The sequence below is a fragment of the Mugil cephalus genome, chromosome 4 (assembly GCF_022458985.1).
Source record: "Mugil cephalus isolate CIBA_MC_2020 chromosome 4, CIBA_Mcephalus_1.1, whole genome shotgun sequence".
Lineage (NCBI taxonomy): Eukaryota > Metazoa > Chordata > Actinopteri > Mugiliformes > Mugilidae > Mugil > Mugil cephalus.
Window position 1 is genome coordinate 2,285,004 of NC_061773.1, and position 24,503 is coordinate 2,309,506.

General features: G+C 41.1%; 3 protein-coding genes across 3 annotated transcripts; 1 reads left to right on the top strand and 2 right to left on the bottom strand.

The window, feature by feature from the left end:
• Positions 1 to 106: 106 nt before the first annotated feature.
• Positions 107 to 6,994, top strand: nelfcd (negative elongation factor complex member C/D). Its single transcript, XM_047583759.1, has 15 exons — positions 107 to 325; positions 1,344 to 1,456; positions 1,643 to 1,752; positions 1,850 to 1,959; positions 2,053 to 2,160; positions 3,307 to 3,459; positions 3,577 to 3,707; positions 3,904 to 4,069; positions 4,157 to 4,291; positions 4,465 to 4,604; positions 4,786 to 4,900; positions 4,986 to 5,081; positions 5,218 to 5,358; positions 6,268 to 6,397; positions 6,636 to 6,994. Exons 1-15 carry the CDS (start codon positions 269 to 271, stop codon positions 6,668 to 6,670), a joined length of 1,740 nt encoding a protein of 579 aa, XP_047439715.1. The 5' UTR covers positions 107 to 268; the 3' UTR covers positions 6,671 to 6,994.
• Positions 6,995 to 7,163: 169 nt separating this feature from the next.
• On the bottom strand, positions 7,164 to 11,700 carry ctsz (cathepsin Z). The gene is made up of 6 exons (XM_047583762.1): positions 11,442 to 11,700; positions 10,196 to 10,359; positions 9,851 to 10,030; positions 9,623 to 9,773; positions 8,330 to 8,492; positions 7,164 to 7,925 (listed from the first exon to the last, which is right to left on the bottom strand). The coding sequence occupies exons 1-6, from the start codon at positions 11,567 to 11,569 to the stop codon at positions 7,800 to 7,802; spliced, it is 912 nt and encodes a 303-aa protein (XP_047439718.1). The 5' UTR covers positions 11,570 to 11,700; the 3' UTR covers positions 7,164 to 7,799.
• Positions 11,701 to 12,799: 1,099 nt separating this feature from the next.
• npepl1 (aminopeptidase like 1) lies at positions 12,800 to 24,078 on the bottom strand. The gene is made up of 12 exons (XM_047583761.1): positions 23,776 to 24,078; positions 20,611 to 20,796; positions 20,274 to 20,444; positions 19,859 to 19,948; positions 18,693 to 18,774; positions 18,286 to 18,428; positions 17,418 to 17,495; positions 17,227 to 17,327; positions 16,952 to 17,075; positions 16,675 to 16,851; positions 15,110 to 15,220; positions 12,800 to 13,695 (listed from the first exon to the last, which is right to left on the bottom strand). The coding sequence occupies exons 1-12, from the start codon at positions 23,923 to 23,925 to the stop codon at positions 13,537 to 13,539; spliced, it is 1,572 nt and encodes a 523-aa protein (XP_047439717.1). The 5' UTR covers positions 23,926 to 24,078; the 3' UTR covers positions 12,800 to 13,536.
• Between the last annotated feature and the right edge of the window lie 425 nt (positions 24,079 to 24,503).

Below are 24,503 nucleotides of genomic sequence, written 5' to 3' on the forward strand. Positions count from 1 at the left end.
TTAAAAATGATAGTTCTCAGGCGTTTAAACCTGACAGTTTGAACTCGGGTAATAATAAATCCCACGAGCCTTTGAGTCTTGGGGGCGTGGCCTGCAGCCATTTTCCTCCTGTTGTTGTTAGCCTGGCTGCTAGCTTAATAAGCTAGCTGTCTCCACCTGCATCTTTGGCCGCCAAGCATAATTAGCTATATAAACAAGGCACGGCAACGTTTCAAATTTACCGCTGGGTTCTTGCGGGTAGTTCGGAGTCACCTGTTTTCCCGTCGACATGGACGAGGAATATTACAGCGGTGCCGGAGACTGGGAAGGCACGGACGGGAACACGGTGAGAGAACGACTTGTTGCTGTTAGCGAGCTAGGCTAGGCAGCCATTGATGTATTGTGACAAGAACACATTTACGTTTAAATAAGAGCTGAAGTACGGAAACGAGTGTCATTAGTGCCCTCTTTATTATACATTCCCGCTAGTTTAGCTGTGCCGTTGGCCAGCTGCAGGCTAGCTAAAGATATGGAGTCAAAGTTAATTTACCCACGGGTTCTTGCTCTTTCATTCAATTAGTGTTTAACTTGATTTTGATCAGCTTAAAACCACAAGAGATAGATAGATAGATAGATAGATAGATAGATAGATAGATAGATAGATAGATAGATGATTTAATGCAACTGTGCACAAAAAGACGAATGACTCCATACTGGGTGGATGACACACACGCAAAAACAGGCTGTCTTTAAGCTGTCCTCTTTACTTAAGGTTGGCTCCACATTTTATTAGATTGAGGAGATAAAACGAGGAGTAGTCACATGGAGCTGCTATCAGCTGGAGAAGAGATGAAGACGTGGTCAGCTCTCATTTAGTGGCTTCATATCTGGCTGCTACATCATGCTTCATCTCTGGAGTATGATCTACACTCACTAGAGAAACAAACACAGTTTTTGTGCATTTATGTTGAACACACCTGAAGGATCACCAACATCCTCTGGAAAATTGCTCCATCTCAAGGAAGAACTTATTTACCATTTCTTTCTGTTTAATACACATGTATTGCAAGTATTGTACTTATTTATCAAGTCATTCTGTGCAACATTTCTTTTCTCAAGAGCAAATGTTTTAGTAGCTTCAGTGTAAATGTTCATGTCCGTATTGTTAATTCAACCTGTACGACTTGTTTCTTGAAGCCTTGTTTCTGCTCTCTTACTTGACTCTACATACTAAACTGAGTTTGTTCCTCTTGCAAATGTTCCCTGTTCCTTCGTATATTCTCTTTTACTTTTCCAATTCTATTTTTATCAAACCTGTATTGTCTCCTGTTCTCAAAAGTCACCTGTATGAACATGTCTTTCAGGAGGACGGTTATGTTGAAGGAGAAAACGACGGGAAAATCCAGGAAGACTGTCTGAAGAAATTCTCCAGTAGGGATTACATCATGGAGCCCGCCATCTTCAACACACTCAAAACGTGAGTATCCTCAAGTATTTTAAAGTCCTGCACTAACACATCCTATTCCATTTTTTCTGCACACAAAAACTTAATGGCCGCGGAGTGTGGTGCTATTAAGCTGTAGTGTTTTTATTTTTTTTTTTTACCGATGAGAGAACACTTGAATCATAAAGGTAACGTGGTGATGACATTGTCTTGTTGCAGGTATTTCCAAGCAGGCGGCTCTCCAGAACACGTCATCCAGCTTCTCTCTGAAAACTACTCTGCTGTGGCTCAGACCGTTAATCTGCTGGCTGAGTGGCTCATCCAGATGGGTAGGCACATTAATGAACTACTACTCATAGTTTTTCCAGTGGTGTGTGCCTTGTTGAAGGTATTTCAATAACCTGTAATGTTGTAATTCTCCTGCAGGTGTGGAGCCAGCGCAGGTCCAAGAGCGAGTAGAAAATCACCTCAAGAGTCTCCTGATAAAACACTTCGACCCCCAGAAAGCCGACTCCATCTTCACTGTTGAGGGAGAGGTGAGATGTCTGAACACTGGATAAACACGAGTTCAGAGTTAGTGTCGGGTCAGTGAAGAGTTTATGAACCAATTCCCTCTCCTGTGTTTTCAGACTCCAGCTTGGCTCGAGCAGATGATAGCGCACACAACGTGGAGAGACCTCTTCTATAAGCTGGCAGAGGCTCACCCCGACTGCCTGATGCTCAACTTTACTGTAAAGGTAATAGTAGAGGCAGTAGTGGTAGCTATATGTTGTCAGGATATCAGGTTTTCACTTCATGATTATTGTGGACAAAAAATGTCACAATAACAATATTATCACAATGTCAACAAAAATGTAAATAATAACTGCTTAAACACTCAAAATGATAGTTGAAAGGAAGAAAATGGGGGCAGATGTAAAACACGCACTGTTCTAGTGGCACTGGATCATTTCCACCTGGGCTGCCCAAATTCTTCCCAGTGGAAATGTTAATTTTGCAGCACCCTAAGTTAAATTTGGGTATATATAGCATGCATGTGCAAAATAAACACAATCACTAATTCATTTTGAAAAATGAATGACACTGGTTATTGTGCTTCATATTTACATTCAAAAAATGACTGAACATATATCTGGCTTCCTTAAATAAGAAAAATAATTGAAGCACTGTGAAATATTTGAAAACAGAATGTTTTATTACTAGGCCTTGGACATATGTCATCAAATACAAAGACATTTAGTGCAATGGACAAAATAACATGAGACAAAACATGTCCCAAATAAAATCAGTACGTACTTACTAGTGTAATAAACAGGACACAGCATGTCCCCATTAATCATACAGAGTTCAATCATACCTTGGTAAAAAGAGAATCGTTTTCCCAACTATTTTTGAATTTTCGTGTGTGTGTGTGTCACTACTTAACCTAACCTAACACACTCCAGCTGCATCCTCTCACTTGCTGCTGGTCTTCTTCACCTCACAGGATTTGAGCTGGCAGGAGCTCAACAGCGCCACCCTACCATCAATGTATCAGTGTTATTTGGTCAGGAGTGGAAGTGCGCAAAGAAATGGTATTTAAATGAGAGCGAGTGTAGATTTCGAGTGCTGACGGTGGGTAAAAAAATTATACAGTGGACAAGGGGCAGGTCAAATATAATTGGTCGTGGGCCAAACCCCAAAATGGGCAGCCAAGATTTACATAATATTATCACATGCACATTTTCTAATATATTGAATTTCATTGTATTTAATAATACCACAATAATTGGTGTGTGTGTATATGTATATGTGTGTGTCTATATATATTATTGCTACTATACGATTGATATGTAGGTAGCTAGAACCTCTTTTCAGTTTTTGTTTGTGTGTTTTGTGTCCAGCTCATTTCAGACGCAGGTTATCAGGGAGAGATCACCAGTGTGTCGACAGCTTGTCAGCAGCTTGAAGTTTTCTCCCGTGTGTTGAGGACGTCTTTGGCCACATTGCTGGACGGAGGAGAAGAAAATCTGGAGAAGAACTTGCCAGAATTTGCTGTGAGACTCTTAGTTCTGTCAAGTATTGGGTTGTTTTCAGTTACTTTTAGAAACCTACTTCTGTTGTTTTACAGTATTTTACAGTAACATGACTGTCATTCTGTCCTCCTGCTACAGAAGATGGTGTGTCACGGCGAACACACCTACCTCTTTGCCCAGGCCATGATGTCCATCCTCTCTCAGGAGGAACAGGGAGGCTCAGCTGTTCGTAGGATTGGCCAGGAGGTGCAGAAGTCTGCACATGAGAGGTAGTGCAGCTTGATCAGTTCTCTTTAGTGTCATCTCATCTCAAAACGTATTTGACTCCCTTACACTATATCTGGATCATTATCAACAGAAATGCAGATGTTTATGAGATGTGGTAAAACCTGCAGAGAATAAATGAAAATGCACTGCTTGTGTTGTGTGTAGATAACTGATCTGTGGTTGTGGTTTATACCACAGAGGTCATGATGCCAGTCAGATAACCCTGGCCCTCGGCACCGCAGCAGCCTACCCACGAGCCTGCCAGGCGCTGGGTGCCATGTTGTCCAAAGGAGCCCTGAATCCAGCTGATATAACGGTTCTGTTCAAGATGTTCAGCAGCATGGACCCCCCTCCTGTCGAGCTGGTGAGGACACAACTTCTCCCAGCTCGTTTAGATCCACTGCCTTCTTCATAATGTGCTGTCAACTGAAATATTTTTCTCTTTCTGCAGATCAGAGTGCCGGCCTTTTTAGACCTGTTCATGCAGTCACTTTTTAAACCGGGATCAAAGATCAACCAAGACCATAAACACAAATACATCCACATCCTGGCCTATGCTGCCAGTGTGGTGGAGACATGGAAGAAGGTGCAGAAAATAAAGATACTGTTGCTTTACTCACTTAAAATGATATGATTTGATATGTGGTCATTTATAACTTACGCTTTGTCTTTATTTATGCATTTTTTATGTTTATGTCCTCTTCCCCCTTAACTGCTGCTTCCTAAACATCTTTGACTTTTGTTTTTATGTGATTCTAGAACAAGCGAGTAAACATCAATAAAGATGAGCTGAAGTCGACTTCAAAGGCCATCGAGACTGTGCACAACCTGTGCTGCAATGAGAACAAAGGAGCTACCGAGCTGGTGGCTGAACTCGGCACTTTGTATCAGTGTATCCGGTGAGTGAACCACTTACACCTGTAAAACTAATGTCCGTATTAAACTGAAAACCTTTGGCCAAACAAATGAGTGAAATGGATCAGCATGTTGATGCATATTAAACCAAATAAAAAGGTGAGTGTAGTAAAGCAAAGTGTCAGGGTGAGTATGTGCCTGCTGACTTCATGATTGTGTGTTCAGGTTTCCAGTGGTTGCTATGGGAGTTTTGAAGTGGGTGGACTGGACGGTGTCTGAGCCGCGGTACTTCCAGCTCCAGACAGACCACACCCCGGTCCATTTAGCTCTACTGGATGAGGTACAGCATCACAGTCAGATACAAGTTTCATATTCACCCCATGCTGAGATAGCAAGAAATGTCTAACGTGATATTCTGTCCCCAGATCTGTACGTGTCACCAGCTGCTGCACCCGCAGGTCCTCCAGCTGCTCATTAAGCTCTTTGAGACAGAGCACTCTCAGCTGGACGTCATGGAGCAGGTCTGAATTCTCTTTTCAACACACCTCTGTGTGTTGCTAGTGTGCCTCAGGGTTGAATAAAGGGCTGAGGTGATTATTGTTTCTTTTATTTAAAATGTGTCATTGAATTGTTGTGTTGGCTTCATTTCCTCTTCAGTTGGAGTTGAAGAAGACGCTACTTGACCGAATGGTTCACCTGCTGAGCCGTGGCTACGTGCTGCCTGTCGTTGGTTACATCAGGAAATGTCTGGAGAAACTCAACACAGACATCTCCCTCATTAGATACTTTGTCACCGAGGTAACATCTGCTTTAGAATTTGATCAGTGCTTACGAGATTTAGATGTATAACATGACACACTTCATTTTCCATTACATTCTAGACTCGTGCTGGTTTTTGAGCCTATTTTCCCTGAATGCACCAGAGAATCTGTCGGACCTCACTCAGTCAAGAGTTTTGGTGGAAGTTATTTGGTAATGAGAGGTTTATAGAGACGCTCTTAAACCTTTTGCTGATCCAACGTCCCAATTAATATCGAACAAGTTTGATGATGATTGTGTCAGTACAGGCAATAGTAAACTATGACTATGAAAACTATGAAGAATTACTTATTGTTTTGCATCTTGTTTAGGTTTGTTTGGGAGGTCTGGTTCGGTCTCTGATCTGGCACAATAATCAAATATCCTCTCATGTACTGTTATTTATTTAAAGAGAATAATATCTGTTCAGTTTCTTCCACATCAAGTGTTTGATGCAAACTACACTTGGAGTCTGAGCCCAGCTTTTCTTAGACTGAACTTAATTTTGAGCTTTCATCTTTGACCAAACTCTAAAACACTGGTTCTGAGATTTTTTCTTTCGCAAATTTCAAAAAATGCAGTGAAACGATAATCAACTCGATCTGCAGCAATACATTCGGACTAACTGTTCAGTTTCACTGCTTTGTTTTTGCCTCAATGCTCTCGTTTGGTTGTTTGTTTACCTACTGTAAACCACCTGTTAAAATGCAGTATATAGCATCTTGAGAGCCAGGTACTTACCTGAGGTACTGGTCGGGGTTTAAGATAACCTGTGGAGGTTTATTAGACATGACTGCTGGATGTGTTTGAGATCTAAGCTTCAGAAGCCACATCGTTTGGAGGCCTGACCTGCTTTAAATACACTCAGCCTTTTCAAACAAAGCTCAGCATGAAATGTTTCTCTTAAAGGTCCTGGATGTGATCGCGCCACCCTACACGTCGGACTTTGTTCAGCTCTTCTTGCCCATCCTTGAGAACGACAGCATCGCGGGAACAATCCGCACAGAGGGAGAGCATGACCCTGTTGCCGAGTTCATTGGTAAGTGACGTGCTAACATTTGGAGTCTATTTATGCTGCATCTGTAGACTAAAAGCAAATTATACTCGGATGAACTCATTCCACGAACGCACAATACATAAGAGCTTTGCAAGTTAAAGAAAGCAAGTTGTTTTCACACAGACATTGTCTGAGTGAAATAATGTAGTTGTGGTAACTTTTGTAATCTCCATCCCTTCATCCTTCTGAAGCACTAACATGTGGGTGTTTGCTTCTCCAGCTCACTGCAAGTCAAATTTCATCATGATTAACTGACGTGGAGACGACACAGAAAACATTCTTGTGGGAGACTGTGCAAAGAGACAGGAGATACGTTAAGAACCAAAGGCTCTATACTGGACACTGAAGCACACAACTTTGAGACGGACTTTAAAGTTTGAATGAGTGAGTGGAGATGAGTTTGGGTTGAGGCTGCAAATTGGACAAATGTCACAGAAAGTAATAAGACAGACAGGTCAATGGAGGAGCCTCTGAAGATGCAGCTAAATGTTTTTTTTTTTTTCACTTGTAAATTTGATTTTCTATATTTTATGTAGGTTTGAGCTGTTTTAAAATAAAAACCTGAATGTATGATCGTAACATGTCAGTTGTTTGGTTGCATTTGTATTTTTTCTCAGTTAAAAAAATAAACTCCTCAATAGTCTCAATTTACATGGGAGACACCCTGTAGTAAAAGTAGTTCTCTGACAGGACAGGTTCAGGACAGACAAGGTGTCTTTGTGTGATCAATCCTCAAAGGACAGAAGTTGTGCGAAGTATTGTGTTTATTGGCACAGACGGCAACAAAGCAAATATTCTGATTAGTACTAAAATTAATCAGTGTGAAAAACAAACAGGACTTTTTTATTAATCTCTACTGGAAATCAAGTGCATATAAGGCACATTGTTTTATTTTCCTCAGTGCATTGAAATCAAAAACTGTGTAGTGCAATATCTTTGGAAGTGTTGACACCACACACTGAAAGTATTCAGCAGTGCAGCAGCACAGAATAAACTCATCACTGTGTTCTTTGGCTAAGTTTGCATTTATATCTCACAAAAAAACTTCCATATCCTCCTAATGTAAAAAAGTAAACTCAGTGTCTATAATGCTATAACTGAGCATGCAGTGTTTATGTCTCTTGTAGCATAGAAATGAGTTGTACTGATGAGTGTTGCTCCTCCCATTGATTAAGTTTGTGGCTGTTAAACAGCCTACAGACCTCCTGTCCTGTGGTAGAAATTGGATCATCTGCATCAAATGTGAGCACGGCACTGATTACAAGTTTAGAAATAATTTCCTAAAAAAAATAAAATAAAACCCTGAATTCATTCCCTTTTTCATCATCACTATATAAAAAGCTTCTCTCCACCCCAGACAGAAAGATATGGGCGTGTGCAGGCTCTAGTGGTAGCCCTTAGGGACAATTGGGTCTCCATACATGCAGTCCTCCTCCAAAGCCAGGTTGTAATGGCTACCGCTACCTCCCTTGTAGGCGCTGGTCACGATCCTGAGCCAGCCTTTCTCACCCTGAGGAAATGGGAGAAATAAACCGTCTGAGTGGGTTTCATAACATTCTATCGAAGAGTGATTGAGAAAAATAATATGAATCAATAATAAAAAGCTTCTGGCCATATTTTGGAATTTATTAATGTAAATGTCACTGCAGTTTATATTTTGGGCTACTTATCTAGGAACTATTACTCTCAAAGCTTATTAAGTGTTACTATTTAGCATTAGTGTGGAATAATTTATATTTGACCTTAAGGTTTTTAGGTCCTTAAAACCGTTTACTTATATAAGCGGATTTCATTCTGTGAGGTACTTTTGTAAATGAAACTCACAGAAGTGGGACAAATCTACATGAAAGCAGGATGTTAAATTTCACTGCCACTTTTAATGAAGTGACTTTTTTTGATTTGATGAGGACTCACCCACGGCTCTCCCCAGGAGTTGCGAACGATCCAGTATTCAACGCCGTTTTCCACTCCCCATCCTGCCACTGACACGATGTGGTTGATGAAAGCCTCGTCCTGGTATTCAGAGTAGACACCTCCAGTGTACGCATCCAGCTTATCTGTAGCCATGATCCCACAGCTGAAGAAAACAAACACCACAGGTTACTTCCACTCTCTGGATAAAGGTGTTCACTGGTCAAGTGCATACACTGTTGAGTAATGCAATGATATTTACACAACAGATACCAGTGAGATGTGGAGGCAAGCGTGGCTCAATATCTGCTTTAAGACAAAGGGATGTAAAAGAAATTTTGAGAAAACTTTTTTCCCTCCACTATACCCACATTAATGTTTTTAGCTCCTACATAAGACACTTGTCCCCTGTAACTTTTCATCTTTCATCCATCAAGTAAGTCAAGGTGATGGCAGGTGGTTACCCTTATATTAAATGTCAAAACATCAACAGAAAGATGATCAGGTCACAGCAGCTACTTTTTCCTTTCATTTTAAAAAAGAAAAGTCACATTACCACTTGTGTTTGATGGTATAAACTAACAGCGGGTTTACTGTTTCACTTCAACCTCTAATTTTGCTCTTCCGCTTCAAATGTGTCTGACTTTCCAGCCAACAGAAACATAGCGTTGAATGAAGAAGTTATTATTCTAGCTGGTTTCTGTACTGTACTTATTACAGTAAATTAGTTTCGCGCTGCCAGACCACAAACTGCAGTATCACACTGATATATATAGTTTGCTGTTTGAGATATTTATTACCCCCAATGGGGGCATTTTGTAGAACAGAAATCTAGTGTGACCACACCTTAAAGAGCAAGCAAACATTCATTCATTCACTACACTTTTACTTTTACTTTAAGTTTCTCCGTGTGCTCGAGTGCAGATGGTTTGTGGGAGGCAGGAGGAGGAAGGATTCGCTCAACTCATCCGGCCACAGACAGACATGAACCATCAGCATTTGTGACCAAACAAAGCTGTTGTGGTCTGTGTCAGTTTGACTTGTAGCTGCATTTCTGGGGAGGTGCACACCACACCACATCACGCCTGATGCAGTGGCATATGTCACGCGTGTGACTGTAGTTTATATCTCCTGCACGATGTAACATCTTCATTGTCATTGGATGAGTTTGCATGTCCATGGAAAAGTAAGCCATGTTCATGGTGGAATTGTAATTAAATTAAATTAATACTTAAAGAAAGCAAGATGACTCATCATGTGGTCAAGAAAAAGAAAGAAAAGAAAAATGTTGCAAACCTGATCGGTCCTCTAGCGTAAATCTCTGCCATCATCTTCTCTCTCCCATTAACGGATCCATAATCTCCCACTTTCCATAGAGTGAAGTTGCTGACAATATTGCACACTCCGAAGGTGGTGCAGGTGCCACACTGGTTGAAGGGCTTGCATTCTTTAGAGAGAGAAAGAAAACGTGTACAGGTCAGACTGTGTTATGTGATCCTAACCCTCGTGAACACTGACACTTACCCTGGTCTTTAGCCTGGTAGTTGTTGCACGTCTCATCAGGGATGCCGTGTGTGTTGGCGTACTCCCAAACTCCGGTATGATCTCCTCCATGGCAGGAGCCTGCATTACCGCAGTCAATCACATGCTGGACAGAGAGGTAGGCCGATGGCCACGCTCCTTTCCGCTTGATGTTGATGCGATCTTAAACAGAAAACAGATTTGACTTCATACCAGAAATAAAAACCACAGAGATCAGTTTCTGTTCATCAAAGCAAATGTCAAGCAATGATCTCGTGGTCCATGTCAACACTGAACCACAATGATTTGGCATGTTTCTAAATGATGACACAATACTTGTAGTCATACCTGCCATGGCACTGGTGCTGCCATGTGCCCAGCATGAGCCACAGTACTGGGGAATGTGCTGGTTGCGAGTCGTGCTGACGTAGTTGATGCCTTTGATGTTCCTCCAGTCCCACTCCTTGGGCAGGTCAGCAATGTTCAAATACTCATGAGGACGAGGCACGGTCCTTATGGAAAACATTTTTTCAATTAGATTCATTGCCAGTGAAAATACTTGATATTTGATGCCATAGACATTTCAAGTACTGCATACACCGATCAGGCATAACATTATGGTCACTTTCCTAATATTGTGTAGGTCTCCCTTGTGTATCCAAACCAGTCTTTGGTTGAAGGGGCCTCTGTGGATCATCCACATCTGTGATACTCGATCAGTTTGGTATCTAGTGAATTTGGAGGCCAGGTCAACACCTTGTGCTGTTCTTCTTCTTGTTTGTTTGTTTTTTTTTTAGTTGCTCCGTTTTTGGCTGCATCCTGCTGGGGATGACTGAATGAATGAATACCAGGTCCAAATATTTCCCAGCAGAACACTGAATTGTCACAAGACAGTTGATGTTATTTACATCTCCTGTTAGTGGTTTTAATGTTGTGGTAAATCGATGTATAAAGATAGTGCAAAGATCATTTTCTCACCCTTGTTTCATTTCTCTTTTTAAAAAAAAAAAAAAAAAAATCTCTAATCTTCCAGACATACACAGAAAAGGAAGTGTGAAAACTATTTATTCTCTGTGACACGAGATGTTACACAGGGAATTTTTTTCACATCTATCTATCTATCTATCTATCTATCTATCTATCTATCCATCCATCCATCCATCTGCTCCTGCCAGTGCTCCAGTCATATTTCCAACACAGTTTTGATTGTAAATCAGTCTTTTGGTTTGACATGTCAGCTGCAGGTAAATTACAAAACTGTCAACTGTTTCCTCAACCTATGACTCAGCAAATCACATGATTTGCTGTAAAAGCTGAAGAGACATTTTCATTGTTCTCTGTCTGTTTACTGATTTGTTTTATGCTCACAATAACAAAAACAATACGGAAACTGGTAAATTTAAGGGTATTTTCGCCTCGACGTCTACTTTAGTCGCGTTTCCCATTTCTTGTGTAAACCAGCTTCGTCAATTTAGCCTCGAGGTACTTTCTGATTCGCTGGTTGCGGCTAACGTTTGCCACGCAGCTAATTCCTGCGACTAATTTAAACTTCTCCGTAATTTACAAGCTAACTTCGTGGATTTGTCCAATTTACCTCACTCCGACGCCGTCTTTCCTCGGTTTGCGAACATAACAAGGCTCCTTCGGGTTGAAAAAAACTCCGGCAGACACAACGGACAGCACGACCGAAAACAGGAGGACAACCACGGCGGTCCGAGCCATCTCTGGCAGCGAGCAGGGCTTCACTCAGTGGGAAGAAGACAGGAGATGTGACCGCTGCTGTTGTCCGGAGCAGAGGAGGACTAGATACTGGTAGACTGCCTACTTACCTACCAATCACCGGGACCGAGAGCGACCACAGTCACATGACCACGAAACAACAACCCACGTGATGTACAAGGAAGTCACATGTCAGTCACTCGACTAACTTGTCACACATTGAAGGTTTAAATTAGGGTGACGTTTTGGATGACATATCGCCCGACTACAGCTGACCCCGAAAAAGTCTCCGATTTTTGCGTTTTATGAGTGAGAAAAATGTCTGTATGACTACAAAACATCTAGATTAGTCTGATAGCCAAAAAGCTCATTTTCAGTCGAAGCATCTTCTTCCTGTCGTTAATTTTTGTATCCACACCCCGTCTTGTACACTTACATTACTCTGTGTTGTTTGGAGTGTCCTTTTATCTTTATGGTGTAAAGGTAGCAAGGGTAACTGATTAACCAGTGCCAGATGAGAGTAATAGCACCATGTGGCTAGACAGCCATTGTATTAGGTCAGTAATTCTAAAGGTGTTGAGTGCTTATGTTTACGCAATCTCATCTCACCTTCTACTACCTCTTATCCTCACTAGGGTTGTGGGGGTTGGAGCCTGTCCCAGCTGGCATTGGGAGGCGGGGTACATCCTGGACAGGTCATCAGCCTATCACAGGGCTAACACTGAGACAAACAACCATTCACACTCACATGCACACCTAGGGTCAATTTAGGGTCACCAATCAGCCTAATGAGCTAAGAAAGCTTATGCAATCACATTATATATTTTTAATTACTTTCTATTACTTTGTATAAATAAGTTTACATTTTGACAATTAGTTTCTTCATAATTTTACATTTGTAGAAAACTAATTATAGATTATTAAATCAATACAAGGAGGAAACATCCAAGGTGAATAGTTCTTAAAAAAAACTTAATACAGAATGCACACTGTTCTATTGATGATAGCTAAAGATCAGAACATCCATGGTGCTGGTGGCATTTGAATGACAAAAGGCCAGTTCAGGGGAAAAAAAACTTTTTGTGATTGTGATTGGTCAGTTATTGATTTTTTTTTTTGTAAATTACTGAGAATACAAAACACAGAGACTGGAAAATGAAATCAAAGTGCACTTTTCTCTCCTGGTTTTAAATTGCAGATCTCTGTTGAAAGAGCATTTGACTGAACACAGTATATAGATGGCACCGCCTTTATTGAAGGACAACGTGATTGTCACAAGGGTGATGAAACATCTTGTTTGTGCTGAAACCTGACTAATACTTAACTTTACCGTTAACATATCGTATACTGACAAAGCATGTCCTCATCTTTCTGTGGAAGGGTTTAAAAACACACTAAGCACTTTGTTTGGTCCAGAGATTACACAGTCCATCTTTACACAGGATGATTACAAAGTACAGAGGTTTCCAAGTACAAACCTGGCTTTACTCATCTTGATCCAGTATTTTTTTCCACAATTTCTCATACATGTAGCATAACTCTTGATTTGCATAAAACGCCTTACAACAACAACAATTCCTGCTGATGAGGTGGATATTTAAGCAAAAATTATGAAGGTAAAAATAGACTGTAAAATAATTTTACAAAACATTAGATAAATCATTGCTGAAATGAATCGGTCTTCAAGATAAACCACATACTTTTCTCAGATTGTACATAATATGCATCTTCGTTGAAAGCAGCTGAATAATAGAGAAGCTGTGGAGGGGTTCAGTACCAAGTAAGGAGGACATGTGAGGACCTGTGCTTGATCATAATCATTCATACCACGTATGTTTATTCATTTATATCAAATTTAACACAGAACAGTGAATCAGTTTCAAACGTTAACTCTTGACTGTACGAGCATTTGCTTTAACGGTCTGGGTGAGTGGAGGCAGCAGAGGAGTCAAGGAGAGATCCACTGTGTTCTACACCAGTCTTCGTCTTTTGCAGTCGCGCTCCATGTGGTCTTGGGACACAGTAGTGGGGGCACCTAAGGGTGACACTTGGTTCAGCATGGAGTCATCTGATGCCTGACCAAACAGGGCCATAAGCAGAGCTACACCAAATCCTGTAGCACGCTCTCCCTGCAAAGACAAAAAAATGAAATGCATCGTAAGTCTATATTGTCATTAACTTATTCTGCAATTATCTTTTTCTTTCCAAGACTAAAACTCATTAGATAAAAAGTCAAATCATTATAAAGGCATTGTGAGCTCAATCACAAGACCACAACAGTGTCAGGAAAACACCTGCAGGAAATTTAGAAAAATATGAGAAAGCAGATGTAACAGAGCTCTCCACTGTCACACATGGTTATATTAGACAACAGCTGAGTATCATGGTGAAATTAATGAGGAAGTACAATAAATAACCGAAACTAGATTCTCGGAAGACAAAGTCAAAATATATTTACCGACTTTCCCTGCACAGCATGGAACTTCTGTGACAACTACGCAGGATTAAATTTCGGACATTACAATATCTTTTGTAGTGTCCAAAATGATTGTGGAGGCTACACTTTATTTATTTATTATTTACCGTCAATCATTCGCTTCAAGTTCTGCATGTACAATTCCTCCTCTTTGGATAGTTTGCCTTGGTATATGCTTCAGCATCAACCCAGGCCCTGTACAGACCCTAACGCCATATCCTGATGTGCACCTCCCCAGAAATGTAATTACGCATCATGGCAACACAGACTGCACAGCGGTAAATTGTCCACTTGGTAGTAGCCTGTTTCTGCTTTAATATGTCTGGTTGCTTCTCTGCAATCTCTGCAATTTTTGAATTGATTGTTTTGGATCAATAAAGATGAAAGTCTTAGTTGCCATTGTTGAAAGTGAAGCCAGAAGTAGAGACAAAAATTAACCCGACTAGCAAAATAGACTACTGATTAGACTAGTGTTTGGATGGTGTTTTTACAGAGCTCAATGTGTTTTTAAAATATGAGTTTATTTAACATGATCAATGACCCTCTGACTTAAAGTCTTGCAATCAAGCCAATACATTTTATCCACGTCTTTATGGGATTGAGAATCATAAAGATGTGGATAAAATGTATCGACCTGATTGCAAGACTTTGAGTCAGAGGGTTTGGAGCCCCCTAGTGATCATTAGTGGAACTCAGCCACTTCCATATTGGCTTCAGTTTTCATTTTATTTTTACAAGATATTTATAAAGTTATACTATGATCAAAAGTCATTGATCATGTTAGATGAACTCATATTTTAAAAACACATTGAACTCTGTAAAAACACCATCCAAACTCTAGTCTAATCAGTAGTCTATTTTGCAAGTCGGGTTAATTTTTGTCTCTACTTCTGGCTTCACTTTCATCTTCTTTTAATTCCATCTCCAAGTAGGTACCAGGCCTTAAAGAGTGGCCAGTTTGAAGGTGTGCCAGGCTTGCGCTCTGGTCTGGAGTGATCGACAAGCCTAATTTGCTCCAGGACAGAATTCACAGCACACTTTGCATATATCAAGCCTCAGCTACTCACAGCATGAACAGGAGAGGCAATGTCAACATGGACCCAGACACCAGGCCAGTCAAAGCCCAAGTGGGAACCAATAAAGAGGCCGGCACAGGAGCTCTGGGCGTTCTCCCGGTCCTGTCAAGGTAATGAAAAGATGTTAAACCCAAAATTAATTCCTACAAATATTCTGCTTGAAACAGTAACACAATGCATAGTTTTACGTACAGTACAAATCTATTACATATTACAATGAGGCTCAAATGAGCAAAATATATATTTATTGACACAGAAGTTTGCATTATGGTTCAGTCGCCTAATTGTAATTTGGGTCTGGAGACTTTTAAACATGTCAAAAACATTCTTTAACAGATCCCTAACATTTCTTAATACTCTGCAGTGTCCTACTGGTGACTATTTTTAAATCAGGCAGTTTAAATCTACATTCATCAAGGAATTATTCTTCCAGATAGTAGGGCTGGACGATTATGGAAAAAATAATAATCACTGTTATTTTGATTGATATTGAAATCACAATTAAAAAACAAGATTATTCATTGATTGCAAAAAAAAGTATTTATTGAACCACCAAAACTCAACTTTAAATATAACTTTTTATAGCATAAATGTAACAGCCTCCGTTATCTGCCGCTGTCGCCAGGAGCCGGTGGGATATGGACTGCTCCACATCCGACAATTTGAATCCAAAATCTCTTCAGATGACCGAAGTTGTCCTACCTTTCTTTTCGACTAAAGGCTCAGGCTGGCTTTCTGCCATATTGTCAACTACTCGTTCCACAACTGATCCACACACGTCACACGCTTGCTGCAGCTGCACGTGACAGAGGTGCGTTCACGGTGCTTTTACAGCGCACGAACTTGCAAACACCCCGCATGGCACATCAATCATTTTCTTCCATTACAGTGTTTTTACAATCGTGAGAAGCCGTGATCCAAATTCGATTAATTGTCCAGCCCTACCAGGTCCCAGAATTAAGTGTGTCCAAGTACAGTGCTCTACTGGCATAAAGTCACTTGCAAAATTTTAATTTTAAGGGGATTTTATGGGGAAAGCAAATAACAATCAAAGAAGTACTTGCAACAAAGGCAGACATACTAATATAAACTGAAATTTATATTAATGTGTACCTGAACACACTGCAAGGACTACAGAGTAACCCTAACTCTAGCACAGCTTAAGCATTTCTCACATTAATTCCTTAAAATCCTTTAAAGGTAAGAGTCTTCTGTGTGCTCTCTGGACTTTCATCACTTCCTTCTTCTTCTCCTGAGAAATCTCTAACTTATTCTACTGCAACATGCTGGTGTGAAAGTGCTGCTGGATCTCTGCTTTAATAACTTATTACTATTGTAATGTTTTTATGACTGTGTTTGTTGTTTGTTTACACATAGTCTGTCTCACGTCTTGTGTGCAACCATAGTTATCTTTGCTGCTGCCTGTTTTGGCCAGGACTCTGTTACAAAAGGGATTTTTGAGATTAACAAGGTCCATCCTGGTTAAATACAGGATATTGGAGTCACATATCCGTCCATTTCCAAATCTTTGAGGATTTTGAAGTTTTGTCACTTACAGCCACAGAGTTCTTCATGTCTGCCATGGCAGAGGTGAACTCACTGAAGTGCAGTTCGGGGCAGTAGACCAGAGGATGAGCCAGATCTCCACTGCTGCGGCCTGCGCGAACACACGCTACCTCCCACTGCTCACTGTTGGTCATCACAGCCGCATGGTGCTTTCCTGTGGAAATTCCCTGAACAGAAAACACATTTTAGTTGACAGCACAACATCGTTTAATTCTGTATCTATTCATCTGTGAAGTTATGGTGGTTGGCTTAAAAACAGTCATGCACCTGTGCCCCTGTAAGTGTGGCCATATCTAGGATAATATCAGCAGACAGGTCTTTGCTGGCGTACACCACCCCATCAGCCAGTACCAGTCTGCCCTCTGCATCAGTGTTGTTGATTTCCACCGTCCTAGAGAAAAAAACAAAAACAAATTTTATACCATGGCACAAGTCTATGTGAGCAGTCAACAAGCAGCAAGTATAAATCAGTAAGGCGATGTAAAACTATCTGTACTAAATTAAAATTAGAAGTAAATGATACATTAAAAGAAATGTCTCACTTTCCAGAGTACATAGTGTGGATATCATCTGGTCGCGTGGCTGTGGGCCCAACTGCATTCTCTGCCAGACAAAACACGGCATGGAGGTTGTCCTTAAAGCCCTGAAGAAAACACAAGAGAGTCTGACTGATAATGTCTGCAGAGAAACAGAGGAGGATAAATGACAGCTCACATAGAATAATTCAAAGCACCTGTTTGATTGTGGCTTTAAAGGCTCCTAGAATGGCAGCTGCTCCACCACAGTCTCTCTTCATCCCTGGCATTGTGGTCTGGGAAAAAAAAAAAAAAAAAAAATACAATAGCCATAGAATACAGATGTTGGGGAAAAGCATGGTGAGATCGCCTAGTTTGAGTGTGCAGCATCCACATGAATACTAGGTCCAAAAGCTTCCCGGTAGAACACTGAATTCTTACAAGATGTTCCAATGTTACTCACTTCTCATGTCAGTGGTTTTAATGTTGTGGCTGATCGGTCTATATGATTGGGAAATATTTGTGAACTTGATGAAATAAGATGTAAAATGAGACACGGCCTCTGTGTAACCCTTGAACTTTCATCACTTCTGTTTTTCCTCATCCTGCTCTAAGCTGAGCTCTGCCAATCACAGGTCTCTCTCATCAACTACACTGACTGAACTGACTGAACATGCTGAATTGGCTGAAAAGCTGCTGACAAACTTCTAACTAAAACGTTTCATCAACAGATGTTCACCAGCAGTCTGACAGTGGGATACAGACCTTTGACTTGCGAGCCCTTTAAGACAATTACACGTTAAGGAGGATGTCAGGCTCAAGTAATAACGATTCTACAGGAAAGCAGAGATACTAAATGTGGAGGACAAGGCTGAAAAATATTTAAAAAACAGTTGACTCAATAGATTCTCCAAAACCTGGACAGAAATCAATTTTATTGACGAAGCCTCAGAATGTTTAATGTGATAATAAATAACTGTAAAAATAATTCCTCCTGAATGCATATGTAAATGAAGAAATCAATCACAAGTGCCCATCATGTATTTACATGATAGTGCATTTTTTTTTTTAAAAAACGTAGCATACCTTCCCCTTGATGCTGAGTCCACCAGTGTCGTATACGATGCCCTTTCCCACCCATGCGATGGTTTGGGTCGCACCATCAGGTGTGTGGCTCAGGACTGCTAATGCAGGAGGATGCTCTGCTGCCTTTCCAACACCATAAATACCTGAGAGAAAGAGAACAGGTAAATATCTCACTACCAATAATCAGCCTGAGGGTTACAGAGATCAAACACTGTGGACTCACTAACATTAGACTTTAGTTTTTCAGACGGAGGCTAATATTTTGTGATAAGAAACTGACTTTTATAAAAATGCTAATTAAATCTGAGAGTCTTCTGCAGAAATCAAATATTACCACTCATAATGAGACACAGACAAATGATTCTGACAAGTACTGAAAAATAAAAAAAGGAAAAAATATGCAGTACCTCCAAACCCTCTATGCTTCAGATCCTCTCCACGAATGATGACTGGAGTGATTCCAAGTTCAGTTCCCACAGCCTTGATTTCCTGAAACACAAATTAATACACGTGATGGAAAACTTGCAATAAAGTAGGACAAGCAAAACAGTTAACACTTAACCATGCTGTTCTGTAAATAATATTTAAAAAAATACATTTACAAAATTAATTTCAGATGTTGCAGACAAACATAGATGATATTAGATAATGTATTCACTTGCAGTGAGTGTCGTTAATATCAATAATTAAACACATAATTTCACATCACTGCTTAAACAGTATGATTATATTACAGCTAAAATGAAAAATGCACGTCATGAAACGTTTCCACAGATTTCTGTATATGATACAAAATCATGTTCATTGAAAGGTGGTGGTGGGGCGTTAGATCTGACATGTTTTTATAGCAGAGCCACGTTCAGACCTTTACATTAACATCTGTTCTGGGTAATCTGATTGCAAGAGACCACCTATAGGTAGGTGTGTTCACATCTAGCATTAAAGCGCATTTCCACATGGGTTTCCAGATCTGATCTCAGTTTTGTGAGAGTATACTCTCACAAATAAACTCTGACATCACCCAGGAAAGCAGCAGAATATTTTAACAGCAGCTGTCTCAAATTCATTTCTAACACCATTTTGCAACCACAAAGAGTATTGTTTAATGCGTGTGCACCGTGAATCTGGCTTCACATGTTCACAAGTTTTTTATTGATCTCCACCCTGATGTTAGTTAGACCTGCTACATAACCTCCAGTAATGAAGGGAAATAGGGAAATAGGAAATTCATAAGTTTACCACACACAGTTCCTCATACATCCACATGACTGCATTAATAATTAACACAGAATCACACTTGTGTACTTCTATTAAATACTTTCATTTGTAAATTCTTACTTAGATTTATTTATTTTTTAGTTATTAACAGCTACAGGGACAAGGTGGACAAGTGCAACCCAGACCACCTCCAGAGGTTTTTAAAATGCGACCTCAAAACGTCCAGGGTGAGATTGCTCCTGTACTTCAGGTTGGCCATTTATCATGGGATTTCCCATGAAGGATGTTAATGTGAGATCTGAACAAGGGCAAAGATCAACAAAATTTCCAAAAAGAAATAAGCCATTTCACCTACATCAAGGAAGTGGTCAGTGTTCATCTCGTTGCATGGCGTGTCCACAATGCGAGCTGCCAGCCGCACTCCATCAGCAGCGTTGGAAAGACACTGAACAGAAGAAAAAAGAAAAAAGCCTTCAAACTATGGCAGGCAGCAGTTTTTACACACCACTGCACTTACACCCATTAACACCAGATTTGAGAAATGTGCGTATAACCCTTTAAGACCACATTTGACTTTACACAACGCTTTTATGTGATGTTTTCATGTTTCATGTCGTACGAGGTAGTTTTCCAACAATACACATGCTTTTAAAATGCTTTTATAGGGTCCCAAGGGCCTCAATGGGACAAAACAAGCTACATCTGAGTAGAATCTTGCTAATGACAAATTCCATTTAAATAATGAATAATGACAAACTTCAATGAAGTACCTCAACTTCTGCATCATTCAGAGGATTGCTGTCTTGACCAACGATCAGAAACTCCACAGTCACATGCTTCTTCTCAGCTCGGCGTGAGGATGTGGAGCGGCGAGAGAAGATGGGGAAGGCCCTGGCGATGGCACAGGAGGATGCAAACACATCCGAACGCTCGCACACCATCTGGAAATGTCACTGTGTCAGCCGCTTGGTAACAGAAGCTGTCTTAGTACTGGGTGACCCAGATTAGCACCATACGACTCCCACAGAGTAAAACAGCATATCTGGTCTGTAGCTAGAATAATAATACAAGTTGACACAGGTGTCGACCACATAACAAGATACCGACCACAATGCAGCGGTTATTTCCACCCGGGAGACAGGAGCGGACCAGACGGGACACAAAGTGGGCAGAAGATGGGCTGTTGTGTCTGCTGACCCGCGAAGGAAGAGCGGCAACTGCAGCATGGTTCAGGTACAGAGGACAGCTGTCCGTGGGGTTTGGGTTCAAAGCACCAAGAGCTGCCTGCCAGATCTGAGAAAAACATGAGACACAACTGAAACGCAACAAAAACAATAAAGCTTTGCATAGCTTGATTTTCTTTTATTAAAATAAAATAAAAAGTCCTGGACACTATCACTGGAACATGATCAACATGATGAACAATCTGCAGGACTTTTAGCATTTACTTTGACAGTTTATGCTATGAGACAATCCATAATTACAGTTTTCTGGTGTTGGACAACCACTAAAATGGAACAGTCTGCACCAAATCTTATTGTTGTGAAGAAGCTGGAATGGAAACTCCAGCACAACAACAGAGAGGTCTGGAGTGGATGAAGAAGGTCACTGGTCTCAGGACCACAGACCTGTGGCACTGATGTCCCACATCATGAAGACCCTGGAGAGACTCATCTTGGAGCAACTCTGGCCCGTGGTCAGGCCACATTTGGACCCCCTCCAATTCGCCTACCAGCCCCAACCTGGAGTTGAGGATGCCATCATCTTCCTGCTCAACCGCGTCTACGCCCACCTGGACAAGACGGCGAGTACTGTGAGAGTCATGTTCTTTGACTTCTCCACTGATTTCAGCACCATCCGTCCGGCTCTTCTGGGTGAGAAGATGATGGCGATGCAGGTGGATTCCCCCCTTGTGTTGTGGATTGTTGACTACCTGAATGGCAGACCACAGTATGTGCGCCTGCATCACTGTGTGTCAGACAGGCTGGTCAGCAACAGTGGGGCCCCACAGGGGACTGTCCTCTCCGCTTTTCTCTACACCCTCTACACCACGACCTGTCATCTCCAGAAGTTTTCTGAAGACTTGCCGGTTGACTGTTCCATAAGGGTACAGGTGGAATCAGGAGGGTTATACAGTATCTGATCACATGGTGTGAGGGAAGAACACAGACGCTGTGACAAAGACAAAGCAACTGGTGGAGGACCAAGGCGTCGGTGACCCCTGTTTCCATCCAAGGGGTCAATGTGGACATAGTTGAGGATTATAAGTATCTGGGGATTCACATAGCCGATAGGCTGGACTGGGGAAAGAACACAGACGACCTGTACAGAAAGGGCCAGAGTCGCCTCTACTTTCTGAGGCAGTTGAGGTCTTTTAACATCTGCAGGACTATGCTCAGGATGTTCTGAGTCTATGGTGGCCAGTGCCATCTTCTATGCTGTTGCGTGCTGGGGCAGCAGGCTGAGGGTAGCGGACGCCAACAGGTTGAACAGACTGATACGCAAGGCCAGTGACGTTGTGGGAGTGAAGCTGGACCCTCTGACGGTGGCGTCAGACAAGAGAATGCTTCACAAAGTCAAAGCCATCTTGGACAATGAGTCGAACCCACTCCATGACGTGCTGGCCAGACACAGTAGTTCTTTCAGCACCAGACTGATTTCACCATGATGCACCACAGAGCGTCACAGGAAATCATTGCTGCTGGTGGCCATTAGCCTGTACAACTCCTCACTCTGAGGGTGTAGAACCCATACTTATTTATAAACATATTTATACTGATAATGTGCAATAACTCATGTTCATTTCAACTCATACACTAGTACATATACTAGGGGACTCTGATCTTTACTATGTGCAATAACACATCCCTCACTTTATTATTTTCATACATTTGTACATATTTCCTTATATATTCTCACCATGTGCAATCATTTTTCCTCACCGTGCAGTACACTTCAATGTCACTGTAGAGCAACAACTCGGAACAAAGGTTCACTTATACTTGTACATATTGTTATATAGATATTTCTAAATTTTATACATTCTTACTCATTCTTATTGCCTACATTGTTCTTTGTTCTTAACACTGGTACACTTTGGGTAGGAGCTGCTGTAACGAAAAGTAACTTCCCCCTGGGATCAATAAAGTAATTCTGATTCTGTTATGTTGTTCTGCATGTGTTTAAATAAAAACTGAGAGCAGTCAATTCAACTGAGTTTTCATTTTGGAGGCAGCTGGAGTGCTTTGTAGTACTACTAAACTGGGTTGTAGTAACTAAGTCCTCACAAAAGGACCACCAAGTTGAATTACTACCTTTCTGATGCCATTTCAACATAAACTAAACATTATAACAGTCATGAAGCTGCAGTTTTACTGCAGGATATTTGGTTGCATCCATTTCCACTGCTGCACTAGTGCATCCAATGTTTCCATGAGTGAGGGTACAACCTCATGTAAAGATGTATATAATTAATTTGGTTTAAGCCCATGTTAATGATATGGTTTAAGCACATGAGTCTAGGATAGTTTTGGAGCCGTTTTATTACAGCATCTCCTACATTTAAACAACTGGAGCACAGCAAGTAATACAGAAACAGTCATGTGTCACTGTCAGCACTAACTCAAGTCTCTCTTTATAGACTGTCACTGTTGCACAACTACCTTTGAAGACTTGGCACAGCAGACTGTAATGCACTGCTTTACAGAGCCACACTACATTATTTAAGTCTGGTTGTGTCTGTGCCCTAAACACTAATCAAGATTGAAAAAGACACAACAAGATGCCAGTCAGTCAAGACTTAACAGTGCTCATGGACAGAAATCTCATAGTATGAGGAGGAAATAGGGACCACTTTAAGATAGGAAGAGGAAAGATGGGACTTTAACCTCAGAAGTTCTCCAGCTATAAAAAAGAAAAAAGTTAACCTCCTATAACTTAACTATTAAGTAAACTACCATTATAATAGAATAAACATGCACCAGTGTCCTGACAGTTCTATAGCTTAGCAGTAAATAAGGACATTATTTATGATATAATTCGCTTTTTTATTGACTGACAAAACTAACATTGCCGCAAACGCCTCCTTAATATTACTACTGTAGGACTAAGCTGGTTAACTAACTAACCTACACATGGTTACGGATAAACTCTTGAGACTAGTCAGCTAGCGGTGCTGTAGCCATGAGATAACTTAGCTTGGGCTAACTTTAATTAGAATAGCGCTAACGTTAGCGGTCACCAGGCTATCTATCATGTCGTTCATTTGCTTACCTCTTTGCTAACGACTGGTTGCAGTTTTCCTTTAATTTGGCTCCAGCTAACTTGCTGGAGGTTGTTGTGCTGCCCGATAATGAGGACGGGGCGACTCTGTGGCTCTGAGTCACCCGCAGACGCCTTAAACTCCAGCGCCACGTTCGCCATTTTTTGCGCCTCGCTAGGAGTTAGCAGCTAGCCGTCTGCTAGCTGTACGGACACACAGGAGCGGAAGGACGGCTGTTGTTCACTGGCTCAGCTCAGCCCCAAAGCCCAGCCCTCGATGGCCCGGCACCCGGGAGACGACCAAACCGCTTTATCCGTTAGGCTGCGAGTATTATTACACTGCGATCTTTACCGACCCCTACCGGCGACCATTAGTAGCTACACGCCGCTAAAAAGTATCTCCGGCCCTCAGTTTTCTACATTTCTGCATAAAAATTACTGACTTGAACATAAACAGATTTTCACTAAGGTGACCTAACGATTTCTGGGCAGTCCATCTTTTGGATAACATGTCCCCGAGCTGAAGCTGGACGTTGGCGTTTTATATGTTAGCTCTTATAAACATGAATGAATGAAACATGTTTATGTCTGTTTCTTCTTGATAACATTTAATTATTTATTTTTATCTCCAAGCATCCCCGGATTTCAAATCAGAAATCTGATCACCTTAATTTTCGCACAGGTCCTGACAGTAGACAAGGAGTCAACGTCGTCTCTTCCACTTATCTGGGTCCAGGTCG

Bases quoted from the DNA above. Each gene is read 5' to 3' on its own strand.
- nelfcd (XM_047583759.1), top strand. From the start codon at position 269: ATGGACGAGGAATATTACAGCGGTGCCGGAGACTGGGAAGGCACGGAC. The intron at 1,960-2,052 runs GTGAGATGTCTG...CTGTGTTTTCAG, and splicing joins TCTTCACTGTTGAGGGAGAG to ACTCCAGCTTGGCTCGAGCA. The intron at 6,398-6,635 runs GTAAGTGACGTG...TTGCTTCTCCAG, and splicing joins CCCTGTTGCCGAGTTCATTG to CTCACTGCAAGTCAAATTTC.
- npepl1 (XM_047583761.1), bottom strand. From the start codon at position 23,925: ATGGCGAACGTGGCGCTGGAGTTTAAGGCGTCTGCGGGTGACTCAGAG. The intron at 20,797-23,775 runs GTAAGCAAATGA...TGTTTTTCTCAG, and splicing joins AACCAGTCGTTAGCAAAGAG to ATCTGGCAGGCAGCTCTTGG. The intron at 13,696-15,109 runs GTGAGTAGCTGA...TTGTCTTTGCAG, and splicing joins TTGCCTCTCCTGTTCATGCT to GGAGAGCGTGCTACAGGATT.
- ctsz (XM_047583762.1), bottom strand. From the start codon at position 11,569: ATGGCTCGGACCGCCGTGGTTGTCCTCCTGTTTTCGGTCGTGCTGTCC. The intron at 10,360-11,441 runs GTAAATTGGACA...GTTTTCCATAAG, and splicing joins AAAGACGGCGTCGGAGTGAG to GACCGTGCCTCGTCCTCATG. The intron at 8,493-9,622 runs GTTTGCAACATT...TGTTTTCTTCAG, and splicing joins TACGCTAGAGGACCGATCAG to CTGTGGGATCATGGCTACAG.